This window comes from Balaenoptera musculus, chromosome 19 (assembly GCF_009873245.2).
Source record: "Balaenoptera musculus isolate JJ_BM4_2016_0621 chromosome 19, mBalMus1.pri.v3, whole genome shotgun sequence".
Taxonomy (NCBI): domain Eukaryota; kingdom Metazoa; phylum Chordata; class Mammalia; order Artiodactyla; family Balaenopteridae; genus Balaenoptera; species Balaenoptera musculus.
In genome coordinates, this window is record NC_045803.1 from 4388887 (window position 1) to 4410084 (window position 21198).

Genomic DNA, 21198 nt, shown 5'->3' on the forward strand with positions numbered 1-21198 from the left:
TCCTCCTGTCTCTCCCCTCCGTCGCCCCACCTGAGTCTCTGCCTCTCTCTGGTCGCGCTCCGTCACTCCCCCAGCTCCCGAGCGCTTCCTAGTCCCGGCTCCACCGGTAGAACCGCTCTGTTGCCAAGGACAACCACGGCCCGCCCGAGGCTGCGGGGTGCAATGTATTCTGGGACTTGTAGTCTGGTCCTGCAGATCAGCTGTTCTCGCAGCGCGACCGAGAACTTTCTCTCCCGGCATGCCCCGCGAAGCGGGATGGCCCGCTGCGGCGTAGCCTGGGGGCTCGGGCCGGCAGCCACATCTTCTCTGCGACTTTTGGGGGTCGGGGTCAAGCTTCTGGAAGCCGAAGGGGAGATAAGAGAATCCGAGTACTCTCCTAAACCCCAAAACATGGGGTCCACTGGCTTTCCGGCCACCTCCAGGCGTCCGCCGTACCCCAGGAGAGATGATAGGGGGCGGGGGTGGCCCCGAAAACTGACCTAGGAATCCCACAGCGCTCTATTCTAGTTCTGCTTGGGTTCTTTCCCGCATCACCAGCGTTATCACCCCAAGGTTCTACAGCTGTTCTGTCTGGTGCCTTCTAGAAGGGGTTTAAGCGTGGGATGGGGGAGGGGTGGGGGCGCGAGACGCCCTTCGACAAGGTAGGGATTGGTGTAGGTCAGAATTCTGGGATGGACACTGCAGACATCGAACGGAGGATTTTCCTCACTAAAAAGATGTGCGCCTGCTCTAGTTAGCCCTTCCCCCTCTTCCAGCGGGACCCTTACCTCCCTTGCAATATATCTTGCCAATTGCTTTTGTGGGTGTAGATGCAGAAAGTGGGTTGCATGATCCTTGATTTTTCCCAGTCATGTGTTTATGTAGTTGTGATTGTCTTGGAGAAACCGACAAGATGACCTTCTGTGGGACAGAGATTCATGGCAGGAGTAATTCCTCTGATCTTTATCGAAGTGTTTTATTGACCACGTGTGTCAGGGAGCTTAGAACTAAGGGTAAAATGGAGCTGAGAGTGGTGATATAGGCAGGGTCAGATCCCAAAGGCCTTGACTGAGGGGCTTTGGTATTACCTATAGGCAGTGTGGAGTGGGATACGGAAGGATCTGGGCAGAGGAGGGCAGGATCAGATCTGAATGTTGGAAAAAGAAAGCATCCCTCTGGGGCCAGTGTGGGCTGGAGGTAGGATGCTCCAAGGAGGAGGCTGGGACAGTAGCTCAGGTGAAACGAAAGGAACCTGGAGGAGGGGACAGATATAAATAGGATTTAGGAGGAAGAATACAGTGTTTGATAACTGAGAGGGCAGATGGTAAGAAGAAGTGACTGGGTTCTCGCCGTGAGAAATGGGAACCTGAAAGCATTGATTTTGGAGGCAAGATGCTGCACTCAGAATGGGACACGGTATTTCTGAAGTGCTCGTGGGACTCCAAGGAGGGAGAAATCTTGTTCATTTCTATCCTAACTAGCTCTCCTCATTTGAGAGAGAGTCATGTGGAAGATCCAGACTCAAGTTTTTTTCTGATGGGGCCAAAGTTGTCTTGACCCCAGCCCTTTTCTCCTACCAGACCCAGCAATCTGGGCCTTGCCCTCTCTCTTGGAGCCCTCCCCATTAATAAAGCAAGCACAAGTCTTTCTTTTATCTTTATATTGGGGTTTAAAAAAAAAAGAACATTACTGATGTGGGAGAAGGGACAAGGCTTCTCTCTATGATTGACAGCAGGGGCTGATGGGAACCAGAAGCTCCAGGGAATTTAAAAAAAATAAAATATATATTTATACATTTATATAGATCATGTTATGCATGTGAGTCCCAGAGAAGCAGGAAGCAGCAGCAGAAAGCAACTAGCGCGCAGAAACACACGTGTGTGTACACCACACACTCAAGCGATGCAATTCCTTTGACTACGGCACAGTAGCAATCCCCACCCCCAACATTTTTTTGAAAAGAAACTTCCCTTTTAAGAAAAGGGCCACCCAGTGATTGTTGCCCTAGTGACCAGAAAAAAAAAAAGGAAAAAAAAAAACCCAGGCTAACATCACCTTTAAGCCTGGCAATGGCCATTCTCTTCTCCTCCCTGCAAAGGCAGGAGATGCAATTTTTGACACTGAGGCTGGAGGGCCACATCACTGGCTCTTACAAATACTTCAGACAGTTGTCTTCAAGACCATGCAGTTTTTTTTGCCAGTTTTTTGATACCCCAGGGAGTAGTTGGGATGGAAGTCATACACCCCTTGCCTCCTTTAAGATGGCCTCTAGGCAGTGGGTTTTTAGTAAGCCTGGCAAAAATTCTGGAGCCGATCTCAGGCGAGGCTGAGCACCAGGCGGGTTCTAGGGACCCAGGGTCTATGCTTTAAGCCCCCCGCCCACTGGAAATTATTGACCTTCAGAGTTTTTTGTTTTTTGTTTTTAACTTAAAGGGGAGGTACACCGTACACCCCGCCTCCACTGGGAGAAAGGGGGCCCAATCCCTAGCTACCCACCCCCACCCCCCAGACACACACACGTACACACCAACTAAGGCACAGCCAGGGCGGGCAGGCATGCTTTGGCAATGGGGCCCCTCTGGAGGCCCAGGGTGTGAACAGCTGCAAAAGGGGTGTGTGGTGTGGGGCTCAGCACCTTTGGAGGTGGGAGTGGGCTGTGGGGCCGAGAAGGAAGAAGTCTCAGGGCTCCTGATCGATCAGAAGGAAACTGGGAAGAGGTGGTCAGGCAACAGGCAGTTGAGAAAACAAACAGGATGACTGGAAAGGAGCCCCAAAGCCGAATGTGTAGAAAAGAAGAGAGCAGAAAGAAGGAAGCCGAACAGGATGTGGTAACCAAACAGAGCAGGAAGGGAGACAGAACAGAAGGAGGAGTGAAAGAAACAGGAAAGAGAGGAGGGTGAGTTGGGAAGGATATGAGAAACGCAGGAGAGAGGGGAGCCGGGAAGAGGGCCTCAGAGGGCCTCAGGACTTGGTAAAGAACCTCCGCTGAGAAGAGGGAATCGGTAGCCCCTCCAGGGCACAGCCTCAGACCCTGACAAAAACCAGGCGGGCCGAGTACACCAGGTCGGCCACGTAAGCCAGCAGGTTGATGGCTGTCAAGATGGTCACAGCCAGTCGGCGGTCCCAGGCGCACACGTAGTAGGTGTGCCTGTTGCTGCAGCTTATATCCATGGAGCGCCGGGGCTGGCCGCCGTACTTCTCGTTGAACTGGTAGAGCGGCCAGATGACCAGAGCCGTGGCGTAGAAGAGGACGGAGAGCAGGGCCAGCCCGGACAGGAAACTGGGGAAGGGGATGGGCAGCATGTTGGTGCAGTCGCCCAGGTTCAGCAGGATGGCCACGGCCGCCAGGATGAAGCAGATCGAGTACACGGCCACACACCACTCTAGGGCCGGCTGGTGCTGGTACAGGTAGGGGTTGCTGATGAAGGCGAAGATGACGCAGGCCACGAAGGTCTCCAGCACCTTGAGCAGGCCTGGCACGGTGGCCATGTAGCCAGTGATCTCGCCGGGCCGTGCCCGGGTCCAGGCCACTTCGGTGGCATAAGCCAGGCAAGCGATGCAGGAGAAGGTGGTGGCGGCGATGGCGTGGTCCCGGGAGCGGCCGTGAGACAAGAACTGGACGTACGTGGTAGGGTAGATGATGGAGGCCGAGAGGCAGAAGAGGGCGGCGTAGCAGGCGTAGGTGATGGGAAAGTTGCGCCAGGACAGGGGGAAGCGGGCCTGGAGCCCGCCCAACTCGACGATGAGGATGATGAGGGTCACGGCGAAGCAGAAGCACCAGGTAAACATGGACCAGTTACCCATGGCGCCCGTCCAAGCGCCCACACTGGCCACCAGCGAGAAGGCCACGCAGGTGGAGATGAGCTGTAGCAGGCGCAGGAGGCCCAGGGGCTGGGCCAGTGCCCGAGCGGACCCCACGGTGGTCGGGAAGCCCAGGCCCGAGGACGACGACGTGGTCGTGATGGTGGTGCGGGTCACCGTCACCGGCATGGCTGGGGGGAGGGGAAAGAAGGTGTCCCAAGAAGGTTCCCAACTGGAGGATCCAGGCCCCCAGCACCTGCCTCCCTGGAGTGAGGGGGCGCGTGGACAGCGTAATCTGGACTCTAGCTGAGGCGTACCCAGGATGCGAGTTTTCAAACTGGGCCAGTCCCAGCCCTCCAGGGATGAGCTGGTCACCCGGAGCTAGCCGCCTCCTCCCTCCAGCCTCATGTCAGAGCTCAGGAGTGTAGTCCCCTATCTCTTTTCTTCCCAGGACCCTCCTTTCCTCTCCCCAAAAGCCAACTCCTGTAAAACCACGTATCTTTCTTCCCACTCCAAACAGACAAAGCGGCCCTCCTTCCCTCAGGGACTCAGCAACCCAGCCACTCAAGAGTCTGCTCTAGGGTCTTCCCTGGCAGTCCAGTGGTTAAGACTCTGAGCTTCCACTGCAGGGGGCCCAGGTTTGATCCCTGGTCAGGGAACTAGAGCCCGCATGACGCAACTAAAAGATCCCGCGTGCCGCAACTAAAACCCAGTGCAGCCAAATAAATAAATAAATATTTTTTTTTAAAAAAAAGGAGAAGCAGCAGCAGGAGAAGAGGCTCTGTCTTCTGTGACCTCTTAGAAACTCCATCTCTGCACTGCCTCCCTTTGGGTACCCAGGACTCTGCAGCCCAGCCTCTCTTTCACCTAACGGCCCTAAACATTTCCAGCCTCCAGACATCCAGGAGTCCAGCCTCTACGTGGAAACCTTCTCAGGGACCCACGTCTGATCAGAGCTTCCATCCTTCCAGCCTGTCTCCTCTCACTGAGAGGCTGGCCCCAGCTCCTGGAAGACAAGAGCCCTCTCTCCCTTCTGGAACTGGGTCTTACCAATCTCGGCAGCACCCCTGCTATGGCCAAATGGATTTAGGTCTGGAGTACTTCAACCCAAAGGAAGCCTCTCCCCCTTCCCCAACATGAAGTCCAGCCCCCTAGTTCCCCAACTTCTGGGAAGCCCAGCTCCCCAGATTCTCTCAGCTGGCCCAGTGCCACTGAAATCTCTAGTCCTCCCTCATTCAGAAACACAGCTTCAGACCCCAGGGCTCTGGGCCCTCAGCCGTGAGCACGCCAGACTCAGGGAAATCAACTTCTTTCTTCTATCCCTTTAGAACCTTTGACTTTTATGTCCTTGTCCTAAAGACTCTCAGGAATGAAGGCCTGGCCTCGATTCCTGACCAGGTGTCCAGATCCTCCCTCAGGCCCTGAAATAGCTAATCTCTTGGTTGCCACCTCTAAAAAGCTCAGAAGGCCTCTCTCAGCCCCAAGGAAATGCAACATCCTCCTTCCAGGGTCAGGAGGGCAGCGTCACAGCCTTTAGCCCATCTGTCCCTGTACAATAGCTTCCTGGGGACGCAGGAGGCCAGCTCCTGAACATACTGCTTCCTCATATACACAGGTGTCTGGGCCCCTCTCTTTGGAACCCAAGGTCCCAGGTCTCAGGATCCAGGAGTCCAAGTCCCCAGCCCCTCCTCCTTCAGACCCAGGAGCACTGCACTCCCCAACTCTTCTCTCAGACCCCAGTATTCAGGGCCCTCAGCCCGCTCCTTCCTCTGACAGAGCAGCTCAGGCCTCAGGTCCCTCTCCCGCAGACCCAGGAGTCCAGACCTCAGAACCTCTCCCCCCTCAGACCCAAGAGTCAGAGCCCCCAGCCCACTCACCAGCGGTCTTTGCTGAGGATCCCACCAGAGAAAGATCCGGCTCTGGAGGCGGATTAAGTCAGACACCTGGAAAAGGCTAGTCAGAGGACAGGAGGGAGAAACAACGTCAGCGTCCGCTCAGACCCGGCTCCACCCTCCCGGGACCCAGGCGACCAGCCGGCCTACTGCCCGGCGCTCGCCCAGAACACGCGGTGAGGCTCCGCAGACCCTGGGCGCGCCTCCCAGACCGGGCGGGGATTTGGCCCGGAGCCCCTGAGAGGTCGGGGATGGTCACCCCGGGGAAGCCCCGCCCCTTCTTTGCTCCTCTTTCCGCAAACTGCGAGGACGGGAGTGGAGGGAACCTAGCCAAAGTGCACGCCCCGCGGGCCGGCCTGGGCGTGTATGATCGTAACCCTGCTTCCGCCAGGAAAGCCGCGGGGCCGGCGGCTGGAGGGCCCTGGGCGGTGGCTGAGGGGGCGGGCGGCCCGGGCGGCGCCGCGTCTCCGTCCTTATAAGGGATTCAAGTCAGCCCAGCCATTTGGAATGTGGCGGGGACCGGGAGGCGGTGCTGGGACCCCCGCCCTGCTCGCGGATTCCGGCGGGGGAAGGGGGGGCAGAGCCCGGACGCCAGGTCCCAGGAGGAGAAGCCTGCACGTTCGAATTTCTGGGTCCTTCAAAATGTGAGTTCTGGGCCCCCATAAGGTGGGCCGGGAGCCTGGACCCCCCCCAAGAGGGTCTCTAAGAGAGGAGTGGCTGTGTACCCGGACCCCTGGGTTCGCCTTGCGGACGCCTCCCGCCCCGCGGCGGGAAACTGTGCACAGTGTTGGAATCCAGTCCAGAGAGAGTGGCCACACCTCCCAGCACCTCCCGTAAGGCTGGTCTCCCGGCTACAGCTGCACCTCCCGGGCCACCTCCCGCTTCCCCCGACCCGTTAGGAGGAAGTTGGGACAGGCCCAGGAGGCAGAGGGCGGGCCACAGTCAGTTAAGTCTCCCCTGGAAGGTAAGTTAGCGCACGGACCACCCGGAGGGGAGGGGTCCGTCTCCACTCTCAGAGCCCCCAGCCGTCGCCTGAGGTCAGAGCTCAGGAATGAACTGCCAGAGACCCGAGGAGGGAGAGGAAAACACCCTTTGGCTTCCTGGAGATGCTGAGGACTTCGCTAGCCACGCCCCAGTCCTCTCCCCACCTTCAGGCCAAACACCACACCCCAACACTCCGCAAACTCAGAAGCGCGCCCTGAGCCCCAGCCTGTGCTCTCAGCACCAAGGGGCCCAGCTCCATCTTCACTTTGGGACCACGGGTGCTAAAGCTCCGTCTCTGGCCTTTTGAGTCTAAAGTTCGGATTCTGCCCCCTGGATGGGGAGGAGGTCAGTAATTCTGAACCCCAGCCACTACCTTTCTCAAACCCAGGACTCCCAACTCCAAGCTTCTCCAGGCCCTCAGCCCCTCCTCCATCAGACCCAGGGGTCCAGGCCTCCAGCCCCTCCTCCCTCAGACCCAGGAGTCCGGGCCCCCAGCCCCCTCCTCCATCAGACCCAGGGGTCCAGGCCCCAACCCCCCTCCTTTTTCAGATGTATGACCCGTATGAGTTCAGGTTCCCAGCCCTCTCCTCTCCAGAACCCGAGTCCTGACCCAGCCCATCTTCCTAGGGACTGAAGACATTTGGAATCCCTCTGCACCCAAGAATCCTGGACGCTGCTCCCACTCTCGGGGGTTCCCGCAGCCTCACCTTACGGGCCTGTGGCGGCTGCGGCTGGAGCAGAGGCGACAGCTGCAGGCTAGGAGGGTCTGCGGTCTGGGTGCGGTTGGAGGGCCGGGGAGTGAGCGCGGGCAGGGCTGGGGGCGGGGCCGGAACTCTGGGCTGGAGCCGAGTAAGGGTCTCCCCCTGCCAGGGCTATCCCAGTCCCGCCCCGAGGGCGGGGCCAAGGTAAGACCACCTCCCCAGAGATGATAAATTCACAGCAGCTCTCCCGCCCCGCCAGCGGTAGGGGTGGAGGGCTGAGGTCACTGTTTCCGTGGTGAGAAAACAGGAAGACACAACAGCTGGCGGAGTGGAGGCTCCTGGGGGGTGCCCTCCTCGACACAGCACTGGAGAAGTCTCCAGGGCAGGCCTGGGGAAGGCCGTTGCCATGGCAACCCGTCTGTTTAGACTTTGTTTACGACAGAGCCCCCCAGCTCAGGTCCCCACCCCAGTCTCACCTCAATCCGTTCTTCCTCTCCCTTCCTAGCCCCTCCCTCCTCCTCTGCTCCGGCCCTGCTCTTCCAGGATGGACGAAATTTTGGACATCTAGGTCGCGGTGGGTTGGGGGACTGGGCCTCTCAATTTAATGGGGTCTGTTTGCTAGGGTCTGTGTCTCCTGGGTCCCTGAAATACGAAAGAGTTGAGGGTGTGCCGATCCCTAGGCTTTAGGGGGTTTCTGGGCTGAGGTCCCTGACTCCTGGGTCCCTGAAATACGAAAGAGTTGAGGGTGTGCCGATCCCTAGGCTTTAGGGGGTTTCTGGGCTGAGGTCCCTGACTCCTGGGTCCCCAAAAGAACAGTGGTTGGATTCCTGTAAGTAAGGAATTTGAGGGAGGAGCAAAATGGGTCTCCTAATCCTCATTTACACTGGGATTCGCGGTGTAAGGGACTGATGGGCCGGACCCCTAGGTCCCATATGTCCCTGTCGATGGGGGCAGGGGAGGGGGGGTTGTTGGTAGCAGGACTTCTGAGATCGAGGCCATAGGAGTTGGGGGCATGGACTCCCCGGCCGCGGGCCCAGAATCTTGGCTCAAAAGAGCAATTGCGGCTCAGGCTCCTGGGTTTTCGGAGCAGATGTGTTTGCTAGCCAAGCCTCTTGGGTCTGGAAGGGAGAGATATTTTTGGCTTGCAATCCTGGCTCCTGGAAAGAGGGAGGGGCTCAGAAGCTTAAAGAGGACGAGGCTGGGGGCTGGGGGTGCCAGATTCCTGGTTCCTGCAAGAGGGGAGGGCCCAAGGGGCTGGTCTGCCCGGGCCCCAGAGCACGGGGGTCCTTTTTTAGGGGCAGCTCTGAAGCCCTGAGACGGATTGACAGAGCCAAGAAGCAAGCGAGCGCTGAAGGTCGGATGCACTGCCCGGGGCTGGGGTGGGGCGGGGACCGGGACGCCCGGGTCCCTCCCTGCTGGCCGGGCTCACTCACCGCGCTCTGCAGTCGTCCCCGGCGCGGCCTTGCTCTAGGCTGCCGCTGGGCGGGGCCTCGTGGCGGCTGCGGAGGCTAGGCGACCGGCAGCTGCCGGCGTTGCTACTGCTGGGTGTCTTCCAGGCCGACTACTGAGAAGGCTTTGAGGCCGAGCCCCGGAGTGGAAGACTCTCGCGTCGCGAAGGGAGGGGTCCGAAGGGATGCGGGAGCTCTGTGTCCCCGGATGCGTGCCCTACGGAGGTGGGAGGGGCTGGGGGGGGCACCTGGACGCTGTGTGCTCTGCAGAAGTTGGGGGGGTATGGTGGGGGTGGGAGGGGTGTGGAGCCTGTATGCCCACTTTTCTGCCCTGCAAAGGCGGTAGACACAGACCCTCTCTGTCATTATGTGCCCTGCCTAGGGGAGGGGGGGTCTCTATGAGCCCCGCATCAGGATGTGGAAGGAGTCAGGACATGATATTCTTTGGAGGTTCTCCAGGGACGACCCCAGGTTCTATTCACGTTACCTCCTTGACCCCCGGAGTAGAAGCATCTCCTACCCCCTTCTTGCCCAAAACAGTCACTCTCTTTGCTTGACCCCGAAGTGGCACTCCTGAGATACCCCAAATAGTCCAGGGGCCATCACCACTCACAGTTTACTGCAGTTGTGCTCTCCAGTGGAAGTGTTCCCCCTTTAAGGCATTGAAACTTCAAAAGAGCGGAGTTCAGGGTAGCAGGAACAGGAAGCAAACATTTAAAGAGTGAGTCATCAGGTTTGACCCCGTAGGGTTCCCAGGTCTTGTGTAATCTGGCATCACGTATGTGCCACTGGTTCAGAGTGCTTACCCGTCCTGCAGGAGAGCGACCCAGCCCCAAAGATGCTGTCTCCAACCTGGCACTGAAACCCAGTGTCAAACAGGACGTGCCTCTGTGCTATGAGAGTAGCTGCTTTCGGGTGATCAAGTACACGGCCCCGCCCCCTAACTTCCTAATAAACTGGGTTCCCTGATCAGAAGCAATATTGTGTGTGTGTTCACATGATGGTGAATAGGATCATTGAACGTGTACACAGATGCTGCCACTGGCAGGAGTGAGGAAGGCAAGGAAAGCAAATAGAACCCAGAGTTAATTACAACCCAGGCAGGAAAAAGTCATTGCCCAATCCATGATGGAAAGGGTCCAACGTACTCCTCGGGTGACCAGGTATTTGGCTGGCCTCCCTAGGAAACCATACCACATTGGGGGCCCAGCACTGCTTGCTGCTACCAGCAAGGTGGGCCTCCATCAGTGACAAAGTTCCATAGCTTTGATGAAGCAAAGCCATGCATAGCCCACCATGGCTGCTTTGTTCAAAAGCCCATTAAGCAGGTACTGGGGAGACTGGGGGAAGAAGCTGATGGAGAGCCACAGAAGTCATCTGATCTACTTAAGTCTTAATAGCACTCTCTGTAATGGAGGGTTTTGGGGGAAGAGTTTACCTGGGTACAGATTATGAACTGGTTTTTGCTCCCGACATTTCTGATACCAAATGTGTGTGTGTCTGTGTGTGTGTTGGTTTTTTTGTTTTGTTTTGTTTTTGTTTTTGTTTCACATCAACCACCAATTCTCTAACTCTGGACACAAAATGAGTGTCCAATGATTCAGTTCAATTCTTTTTTTTTTAAATAAATTTATTTATTTGTTTATTTTTGGCTGCGTTGGGTGTTCATTGCTGAGCGGGGGCTATTCATTGCGGTGGCTTCTTATTGCGGAGCACAGGCTCTAGGCGTGTGGGCTGGGTAGTCGCGGCACACGGGCTTAGTTGCTCCGTGGCATGTGGGATCTTCCCAGACCAGGGCTCGAACCCGTGTCCCCTGCATTGGCAGATGGATTCTTAACCACTGCGCCACCAGGGAAGCCCTCAGTTCAACTCTGAATCTGAATGTGGACTTATCATCAGACCCCACAGGTTAAGGGCTCAGTCCCACAAGGCCACCCCCACTTCCAACTCCAGCCACAAGTCCCAGGCCTCCCATACTTCTGAGGACAGTGGGAATATCCCCTCCAAATAAAGGAATTATTACATGTCGAACCCTTTGCCACTACCAAATGAGATAAAATCTCCATTAGAGCAGATATTCCTTAGCCTGTTTTGTTCTCACATAGGAGACATTCATAAATATATTTGTTGATAAATGAATGACATTTTCATTTTCAACTGGCTAGAAAACTGGGGTTCCCAGGACTCCCTCCTTGGGTTCCATAATTTGCTAGAATGGCTCGCAGAACTCAAGAAGGCCCTTTACTTAGTACTACTGACTTATTATAAAGGATGCAACTCGGGAACAGCCAAACAGAAGAGATACACAGGGCAAGGCATGGGGGAGGGATGGAAAGCTCCCATGCCCTCTCTGGGCTCACCACCTCCCGGCACCGTGATGCATTTACGAAGCTGGAAGCCCTCTGAATCCCGTTGTTCAGGATGTTTACGGAATTTCCATTATGGAAGCATGGTTGATTAAATCACTGGCCATCAGTGAGCAAGTTCAATCTCCCTAGCCTCTCTGGAGGTCAGGGAGTGGGGCTGAAATTTCCAATGCTCTAATCACATGATTCATTCTTTGGGCAACCAACCCCCATCCAGAGCTAACTAGGGGCCTATCGAGAGTCATCTCGTTAGTATAAACGCAGATAGGGTTGAAGGGAGCTTATTATGAATAACAAAAGACAACCCTCTCACCCCTATCACTCAGGAAATTACAAGGGTTTTAGGAACTTGGTGCAGGGAACTGAGGACAAAAACCAAATATACAGATCTTATATCATTGTAACACACAGATCTTTCCTTACTCTGGGTCCAGTGGAAAATTTCATTCATTTATCAACAAATATATTTATGAGTGTCTCCTATGTGAGAACAAAACAGGCTAAGGAATATCTGCTCTAATGGAGATTTTATCTCATTTGGTAGTGGCAAAGGGTTCGACATGTAATAACTCCTTTATTTGGAGGGGATATTCCCACTGTCCTCAGACTATTGGATTCTCAGGAATGTCCCTGAGTGATAGGCTTCCCAATTTGTATGGGGTTTATCTCCCATGCTCTGGCATGTGTGTGTGTGTTTTATTAATAGATACAGTGTATCTATCTGCTCTTTCCTGCTTTCAAGGTCTTATCAGTATGATGTCATCTGTGCAATTGACCAGAATGGAATCTATGGGGTACTGAAAGCACAAGTTGCTTTTATAGGAGAATTTGGTGATTCTGGAACAGTATCATACAGCATATCTCTAGCCTGGGAAAAGATCAAAACTCAAAACTTGAAGTACAGTTTCTACTGTATGCAAATCGTTTTTGCACCATTGTAAGATCAAACAATGTACGTCAAACCATCATAAGTGGGGGACTGTCTGTATTCTTTCTTTCCTTGCCTTTATTGAAGTGGATGTCTCCCCCTAATCTGTTCTCTGGCCATAACACCTTTTTATCATCTATGGACCTCCTGGTCACTTGCCCTCATTTTCCACATGGTTTCCTGAAATTCTATAGAGAGCATCCCACCAGATATGCCATGAACAGGTCATACTGTGGCCTCAGAGTGGCCTGGTTGCCTCTGGCTGTTGCCAGGCTCATCTGTTCATCTCCATGAGCTACAAAAAATATCATGTTTTTATTTGCCCCACGATGTGAAAATGTTGGGAAGCACTGACTTAGAAGACCTGCCACGTGAACATTACCCTCCACACCATAGCAGTCACCTATCCACTCAGTTCTCCACGCCTCTCAGACATCAACCATTTCTCCTTCGATCTTACTTTCTCAGCAATGGCCATTTATGACCTTTTCTTAACTTGATAGGAACCCCCAGTCCATCAGCCCTCTCTTTTCTTTGCTTTCCTCTTTCTTCAGAAATGATTCCACGGTCCATCATTTCAATGACCCTCTTTTCATGTTAGGATATCTAACACTCCTTTGCCCTTCTGTCTTTGTATCACCCCAGTCTTTGAAAAGAAAAAAAGAAAAAGCCCATCTATAGATGATCTAAATAGACATTTCTCCAAAGAAGACATACAGATGGCCAAAAAGCACGTGAAAAGTTGCTCAACATCTCTAATTATTAGAGAAATGCAAATCAAAAGTACGATGAGGTATCACCTCACACAGGTCAGAATGGCTATCATAAAAAAGTCTACAAACAGTAAATGCTGGAGTGGGTGTGGAGAAAAGGGAACCTTCCTACACTGTTGTTTGGAATGTAAATTTGTACAGCCACTATGGAGAACAGTGTGGAGGTTCCTTAAAAAACTAAATAGAACTACCACATGATCCAGCAATCCTACTCCTGGGCATTCATCCGGAGAAAACCATAATTTGAAAAGATACATGCATTGGAATGTTCATTGCAGCATTATTCACAATAGCCAAGACGTGGAAACAACCTAAATGTCCAATCGACAGATGAATGGGTAAAGAAGATGTGGTACATATATACAATGGAATATTACTCAGCCATAAAATAGAATGAAATAATGCCATTTGCAGCAACATGGATGGACCTAGAGATGATCATACTAAGTGAAGTAAGGCAGACAGAGAAAGACAAATATCACATGATATCACTTATATGTGGAGTCTAAAAATGGTTACAAATTATTTACAAAACAGAAACAGACTGACAGACTTCAAAAACAAACGTATGGTTACCATATGGGAAAGGGGGTAGGGATAAATTAGGAGTTTGGGATTGACATATACACACTACTATATATAAAATAGATCATCAACAAGGGCCTACTGTACAGCGCAGGGAACTCTACTCAATATTCTGTAATAACCTATATGGGAAAAGAATCTGAAAAAAGAATAGATATATGTATACGTATAACTAAATCACTTTGCTGTACACCTGAAACTAACACAACATTGTAAATCAACTATACTCCAATATAAAATAAAAATTTTTTAAAAAGAAAAAATTTAAAAAAGAAAAAGCACATCTATCAGGGTTTTGTTTTGTTTTGTTTTCTTTTGTTTTTCCTCCTGTGCTTGTCCTTAAGCGATTAAGCATTACTGGAGAAAGTCATATTACAAGGCATAGAGACATGGTGACCAAACTCAAATTTGTCCTCAGTATTGCCCACAACCCCACTGCAATCATCTGGTAAACTCATTCTCATTCCCATAGTGACAAGCACACTATTTTTATGCTCTTTGACCTCTGCCCTCAGCCCCCATTCTCAGCCTATGACCTACCTTCTTTATTTAGAGAGATAACAGAAGCTGTTGACTGGTAAGCCCCTCAGCTTCCTTACACTGAAGCCAAAATGTGACTATATTTCCAGGACTGTTCTTGAATAGTGAAGTTCTTATGCCGATTCTTCTTCTTGTCTTTTTTTTTTTTTGCATTTTTTTCCTTTTATAAAATTGTAGTATAGTTGATGTACAACATTATCTAAGTTACAGGTGTACAATATGGTGATTCATAATTTTGAAAGGTTATACTCCGTTTATAGTTATTATAGAATATTGGCTATATTCCCTGTGTTGTGCAATATATTCTTGTAGCTTATTTTATACATAATAGCTTGTACCTCTTAATCTCCTACCCCTATACTGCCCTCCCACACTCCCCACTGGTAACCACTAGTTTGTTCTCTATATCTGTGAGTCTCTTTTTTGTTGTTGTTGCTATATTAACTAGTTTGTTGTATTTTTTACATTCCGCATATAAGTGTTATCATACGGTATTTGTCTTTCTCTGTCTGACCTATTTCACTTAGGATAATGCCCTCCAAGTCCATCCATGTTGTTGCAAATGGCAAAATTTCCTTCTTTTTTATGGCTGAGTAGTATTCCATTGTGTGTGTGTGTATGTGTGTGTGTGTGTGTGTGTGTGTACCTTATATATATAAAATATATATATTGGAAGGAGGATTCTTAACCACTGGACCACCAGGGAAGTCCCTCTTTTTTAGTTCTTAACCTTTTGACCTTGCAAGTACCTGATGCTCTTAGTGCCTCCTTCTAACTTGAAACTGTCCTCTAGGACTGTACGGCATGTCATCCTCCGGGCTTTCCTTTTGCTTCTCTGGGCTTCCTTTACAAGCTCATGTTCCTTTAAATACTAGAGCTCCTCAAGGCTCTTTCCCAGACTTCTACACTTCTCACGACATACTCTCGCTAGGGGATTCCATACACCCCTGGCTTCAGGGAGCCCTGATGAGTAAATGACCCATGTACTAGAGAAGATGCTCATTCAGCTGCTATAACAAAGGCAAAATATCAATGGTCTAAACCAGCGCTGACCAATGGAAAAATAATGAGAGCCACATGAGCAATTTAAAATTTTCTAGTAGCCACATTAAAAAGAAGTAAAACAATTGAGTTAGTTTTAACAACGTACCTTATTTTAATCCAATATATCAAAATATTATCATTTCAGTGTGTGATACCAACTGCATTTCAAATGCTCAATGGCCACACATGGCTCATGGCTACCATATTGGACAATGCAGGTCCAGAAAAGGTAATGGTATATTTTTCTTTCTTGTAGCAATCCAAGAGTTGGCAATCCAAGGTTGATATGATACCTCCATGGTCTCAAGGAGTCATTCTCTGTTGTCGTGCTGTCACCTTTGACAAGGGCTTCCATTTGGGCTCTAGCGTATGACCCAGATCAAACCACTATATTGTCGTTGCAGCCACAGGAAGAGGAGAGGGGAAGGGGTTGGCATGCTTCTTTCCTTTTAAGTGTGTGATCCTGGAGCTACACATATCCCTTGTGTATCTTACTGTCCAGAACTTAGTTGCAAGGCCACGTAAAGCTGTAAGGGAGACTGGGAAATACAGTCTTCTTTTTTTTTTTTTAACACTGCTATATTTAAAATGAATAACCAACAAGGACTTACTGTATAGCACAGGGAACGTTGCTAAATATTCTGTAACAACCTAAATGGGAAAGGAATTTGAAAAAGAATAGATACATGTATATGTATAACTGAATCACTCTGTTGTACACCTGAAACTAACACAACATTGTTAATCAACTGTACTCCAATATAAAATAAAAAATTAAAAAAAAAAAAAGGAAATACAGTCTTCAGTTGGGGAAACAGATACCCAGAAAAATCTTCTATTACAGAGGGAAGAAACTGGGGGAAACTACTGGTAACCTCTGTAACCTCTGCTATGACTCAGGAATATACAGCAACTCAGATTACTCCTCTGAGCTCCAGACATGCATATCCCGGTGCTTACTGAGTCTCCACTTGGATGTCACAAAGGTCCAAACTCCATACATCCAAAATTAACAGGGAATCTTTCCTCCAGTGCAGTGTGTGTATCACCAGTAAATGTCACTACCTGCCATCCTGTTGCATAAGCCAGAATTCTAAGACTTGTCATTGATATTGTCATTTCTCATACCCTCCCACATCCAATCTATCACCACGTCCCATCACCTCCTATATTCTCTCTCTCTTTTTCTTTTTGGCCATGCCACGTGGCATGCGGGATCTTAGTTCCCCAACCAGGGATTGAACCCCCGCCCCCTGCATTGCAAGCGCAGAGTCTTAACCACTGGACCACCGGGGAAGTCCCCTATATTTTCTTTCAAATTCATCAACTTCTATACATCTCTTTTTAGTCACATGTTGCTAGGTAATACATTTCCCCAAAGGAATGAAATTCTGATACATGCTGCAGCATGGATGAACCTTGAAGACATTATGCTTAGTAAAATAAGCCAGACGCAAAAGGATAAATATTGTAGGATTCCACTTACATGAGCTACCTAGAGTAGTCAAATTCATAGAGACAGAAAGTAGAATAGTATTTACACAGGGCTGGGGGCAGGGGGAATGGGAGTTAGTATTCAAGGGATCCAGAGTTTTAGTTTGTGATGATGAAAAAGTTCTGGACGTGTATAGTGGGGATGGTTGCACCACCGTGCGAATGTACTTAATGCCACTGAATTGTATGCTTAAAAATGGTAAATTTTATGTTATGTGTATTTTAACACAAAAGTTAAAAGAAAGAGGAGCCTGGCCAATATCGAAGAAGAATAAGGAAGCTGAAAGACTTATGCTACTTGGTTTCAAGACTTATTTATGGGGACTTCCCTGGTGGCGCAGTGGTTAAGAATTTGCCTGCCATGCAGGGGACACGGGTTCGAGCCCTGGTCTGGGAAGATCCCACATGCCGCAGAGCAACTAAGCCCCTGCGCCACAACTACTGAGCCGCGCTCTAGAGCCCGCAAGCCACAACTACTGAGCCCCCATGCCACAACTACTGAAGCCCCCATACCTAGAGCCCATGCTCTGCAGCACGAGAAGCCACTGCAATGAGAAGCCCGCGCACCACAAGGAAGAGTAGGCCCCGCTCGCTGCAACTAGAGAAAGCCCACGAGCAGCAACGAAGACCCAATGCAGCCAAAAAAAAAAAAAAAAAAAAAGACTTATTTATGAAGCCAAGTAATTGAATGACTTGGTATTGGCACAAAGCTAGACAGACAGAGCCATGGAACAGACTGGAAAGATCGGAATGGAAGGGGAGAGGAAAACAGAAGATTGTTAATACCCTGAACCTCTTTTAAAATTTTTTTTTAGAATGTTTGAGAATGGTAAATGGAATTATCCAAATATCACTGGGATGGACTTTTGCCAGGTCCACGCTTGCGGGACTGAACAAAAGGAATCCTCAGAGTGGTTCAGTTCCTTATGTTCTCTGTGCCTCAGAAAACCCATCCTCAGAAGCACATCTCTAGAATCTTCCGTATCTAAGCAACCCTGTTCCTCTGATTGGGCGTCTCTGGTTCTTAGACCACCAAGCACCAAAGGGATGAATGGATTTCTGTGTCCCTTAGGGCAGCGCTGTCCACATTTCTAGTAGCCACATCTAAAAATATAAAGAGACAGGCGAAGTAAACTTTAATCACATATTATATTTAACCCAAATTATTGACATGTGTTACACGATTTTTTTTTGTGTGTGTGTGTGTTACATGATTTTTTTGGAAAAAATTTCTCGATAAGACCTACTTGTTGGCCATGATGATGGTGGTGGCCTGTACTCTCTTTAAAATTCAGTGGGTATTTTGAGCTTTTTTTTTTTTTGGCCGCGCCGAGCATCATGTGGGATCTTAGTTTCCTGTGACCCCTGCAGTGGAAGCTCGGAATCTCAACCACTGGACCACCAGGGAAGTCCTGGTATTTTGTACTTAGAGTACATCCCAATTCGGATGCTAAGGTTTCAAGGGAAATGCGGCATCTGTTGGTAAAATTCATAAAATGGACAGTTGAAAAGGTTAATTCACATGGCCAAGTTGTCCAAACATACTTAAAAAGGTACTAACTAAACCGAGTATCCGCTTTTAGACAAATTAGTTAAACTTAAAAAAAATTTAAAATTCAGTTCCAGGACGTCCCTGGTGGCGCAGTGGTTAAGAATCCGCCTTAACCATAGATTAACCCCCATCAGGGGACACGGGTTCGAGCCCTGGTCCGGGAAGATCTCACATCCCGCGAGCAGCTAAGCCCGTGCACCACAACTACTGAGCCTGTGCCCTAGAGCCCGCGAGCCACAACTACTGAGCCCGCGAGCCGCAACTACCGAAGCCCACGGGCCTAGAGCCCATGCTCTGCAACAAGAAAAGCCACCGCACTGAGAAGCCTGCGCACCACAACAAAGAGTAGCCCCTGCTCGCTACAACTAGAGAAAGCCCGCGCGCAGCAACGAAGACCCAACGCAGCCAAAAATAAATAAATTAAAATAAATAAATTTATTTTAAAAAAATAAAAATAAATTTATTTTAAATAAAATTCAGTTCCATAGTCCCACTGGCCACATTTCAAGCACTCAAGGAGGCCATCATATTGGATTAAAATGTGTTAATTCCTTTTGCTCAGAATGGAACTCTCAGTTTTTCAGAGTGTGCCAGCCTATACTAGCATACAAATTCCAGCAGTATTTAAAAAAATAATACTTTGTGACTAAGTGGGGTTTATTTTAGGAATGGGAGGATGGCTAATATTCGGACACCTTTAATGAGATTTATGCTATGAACAGAGCCAAGTAGAAAAAAAATCATGTGACTATCCCATATGTGCTAGAAGAGTATTTGACAAAACTTACTTTAAAAAAAAAAATTGAGGGCTTCCCTGGTGGCGCAGTGGTTGAGAATCTGCCTGCCAATTCAGGGGACACGGGTTCGAGTCCTGGTCTGGGAAGATCCCACATGCCACGGAGCAACTGGGCCTGTGAGCCACAATTACTGAGCCTGCACGTCTGGAGCCTGTGCTCCGCAACAAGAGAGGCCGCGATAGTGAGAGGCCCGCGCACTGCGATGAAGAGTGGCCCCCGCTTGCCACAGCTGGAGAAGGCCCTCGCACGGAAGCGAAGACCCAACACAGCCATAAATAAAAATAAATAAATAAAATTTGAAAAAAGAAAATGCTCCCTATTAAAAAAAAAAAAAAAAAAAAAAAAAAAAAAAAAAAATTAAAAAAAAAAAAAAAAAAAAAAAATTGAATAAACAGGAAGTTAGAGTTCCTAAAACTGTTAGACATCTGTGGCTCTCCAGGACTCCTGCTCTGTGAAGGGATTTCTCTGGTCTTTGGAGTCAGGGCAGCTGCGGATAGCTGCTACTTGTCAGAATGTGTCCTCTGCAGACTACAGCATATATAGACACTATAGCCCAGGTCTGGTGTTTTGGGGACTTTCCAGCATTTAAACCCTCAACTTATTTGCACGGGGGTAATTCCCCATTGTAAGCACACTGGTGGGGGTTATTATCTGATTTTTTTTTTTTTGGCTGCGGGGCATGTGGGATCTTAGTTCCCAGACCAGGGATCGAACCCGCACCCCGTGCCTCGGAAGAGGGGAGTCTTAACCACTGGACCTCCAGGGAAGTCCCACTATTGTCTGATTTATTAGGAAGACCAAGGGAGCGCTTCCCACTCTCTGGAAGATATGGAGTAGGCAACCAAATGCTTCCTCCTGGGGCTTTGAATTAGGGAGGAAAGAGGCAAGGACGTTGGAAATTAAGAGCACAACTGAAGGGGCGAAGGAATCACTGGCTTAGTGTTGAGTGGAGGGAGTGACCAGTGGGCTGGTGGCAGTGCAGCTTCCCAGCCTGGGTGGGACTTAAGAACATTCTCTCTGCTGTCTATTCTTGGCTTCCTGCCAACTGACAATTTCCAGCCTTCCCATGCACTCTGTGATTTTCTTAGTTCAGTGGCCTTCCGTTAAACTCCTCCTTGGCTTCTTAGATCCGGAAGCAAGGCCTGTCATTTGCAAACCAGAGCCACTGCAGGAGACCCTCAGGAATTCCCCTTCCTGCGGCCTGAGAGGAGTTTTCACGCCCATGAGACGATTTTCTTTCTCCTCGTGATGCAGATTGGATTAACAGATGGTGACTTTCATCGTGATATCTTAAGCAAAATAGACTGAAGTCTTCTGTTTTGAAGACGTAGGCTGCATTTGGTGGGAGGGAGGGGGGATGAGGAAGGAAGGAAATCTATTTGATTTGTAAAACTCCCCTGCTAAATGTACTTATCAGATGGAAATAAATCAAGTCTCCATCTATAAAGGACTGGATAAATAAACTATGGTACCTCCAGATAATGTGACAATATGCGTATCTAAAAAAAAAAAAAAAAAAAGAATTAGGAAGCTCTAGTTACCTAAATGGAGAATTTCCCAGGATACAGTCTTAAGTGAAAAAGGCAAGATACAGAACCATGTATGAGGATTTAACCTTCTGTGTGAGAAAATATAAAAATAAGAATAGGTATTCCTATTTTATTGTGTTTGCACAAACAAAACCACCCGAGATGTAGGGTGTAGGTGTGGAACTGAAACTTTTTCCTGTATGTGTATAAATTTTAAACACATTAACATATTACTTACTTAAAATTATATATATAGATTATATGAGGCATGGAAAATACTTAGAACAATGGCTCCACGTCAGTACATGGTAATTATTATAAATATATAATACATATTAATATGATATAAAACATGCCATGGGAGGTTCTGGAAAGATACAAAAGAAATGGGTTCAGACCAGAGGGAAAGGAGGACTGGGCAACTGGAACACTGTCTACCCTTTTTGGCGTATTTTCTGAATCCTCTACCATGGTAAATATATTACCAAGTCAAACCACATAACGACGAATGCATTTTAACGAGCTATTTATAACCTGCCAGGCAAGGAGCCTTATGATGACAAATGAATACAGATGCCTTTTTCTACTGAGCTTCTAGGAGACTGGAGGAAGCCCATCACAAATGTCGCAGTTCGCTTTCACAGATAAAAATAGTGGGGATCAAACATCCACAGTTTGAAGGCTTGAAGGCCAAGATTGATTTAACCCCGTGTCCATGACCCGCAGGCATGGGATTTATCCCATACCTATCGTGGGGTGTCAGAGTTCTGTGAACCACAGAGTTC

The 21198-nt window shown here is 49.5% G+C and overlaps 1 protein-coding gene across 4 annotated transcripts; it reads right to left on the bottom strand.

Annotated features, from left to right (window-relative positions):
* Positions 1 to 1624: 1624 nt before the first annotated feature.
* On the bottom strand, positions 1625 to 9437 carry MYADM (myeloid associated differentiation marker). Of its 4 annotated transcripts, none has more exons than XM_036832677.1 (3): positions 9419 to 9437; positions 5658 to 5733; positions 1625 to 3971 (listed from the first exon to the last, which is right to left on the bottom strand). In XM_036832677.1, the coding sequence occupies exon 3, from the start codon at positions 3967 to 3969 to the stop codon at positions 3004 to 3006; it is 966 nt and encodes a 321-aa protein (XP_036688572.1). In that variant the 5' UTR covers positions 3970 to 3971; positions 5658 to 5733; positions 9419 to 9437; the 3' UTR covers positions 1625 to 3003. The 4 variants fall into 4 exon arrangements, with proteins under 4 accessions (XP_036688572.1, XP_036688571.1, XP_036688569.1 ...); XM_036832676.1 differs by lacking the exon at positions 9419 to 9437 and adding an exon at positions 8791 to 9007; XM_036832674.1 differs by lacking the exon at positions 9419 to 9437 and adding an exon at positions 7364 to 7514.
* Positions 9438 to 21198: the final 11761 nt, after the last annotated feature.

What these genes read in the sequence shown, in the direction of transcription:
- MYADM (XM_036832677.1), bottom strand. Translation starts at nt 3,969, where the DNA reads ATGCCGGTGACGGTGACCCGCACCACCATCACGACCACGTCGTCGTCC.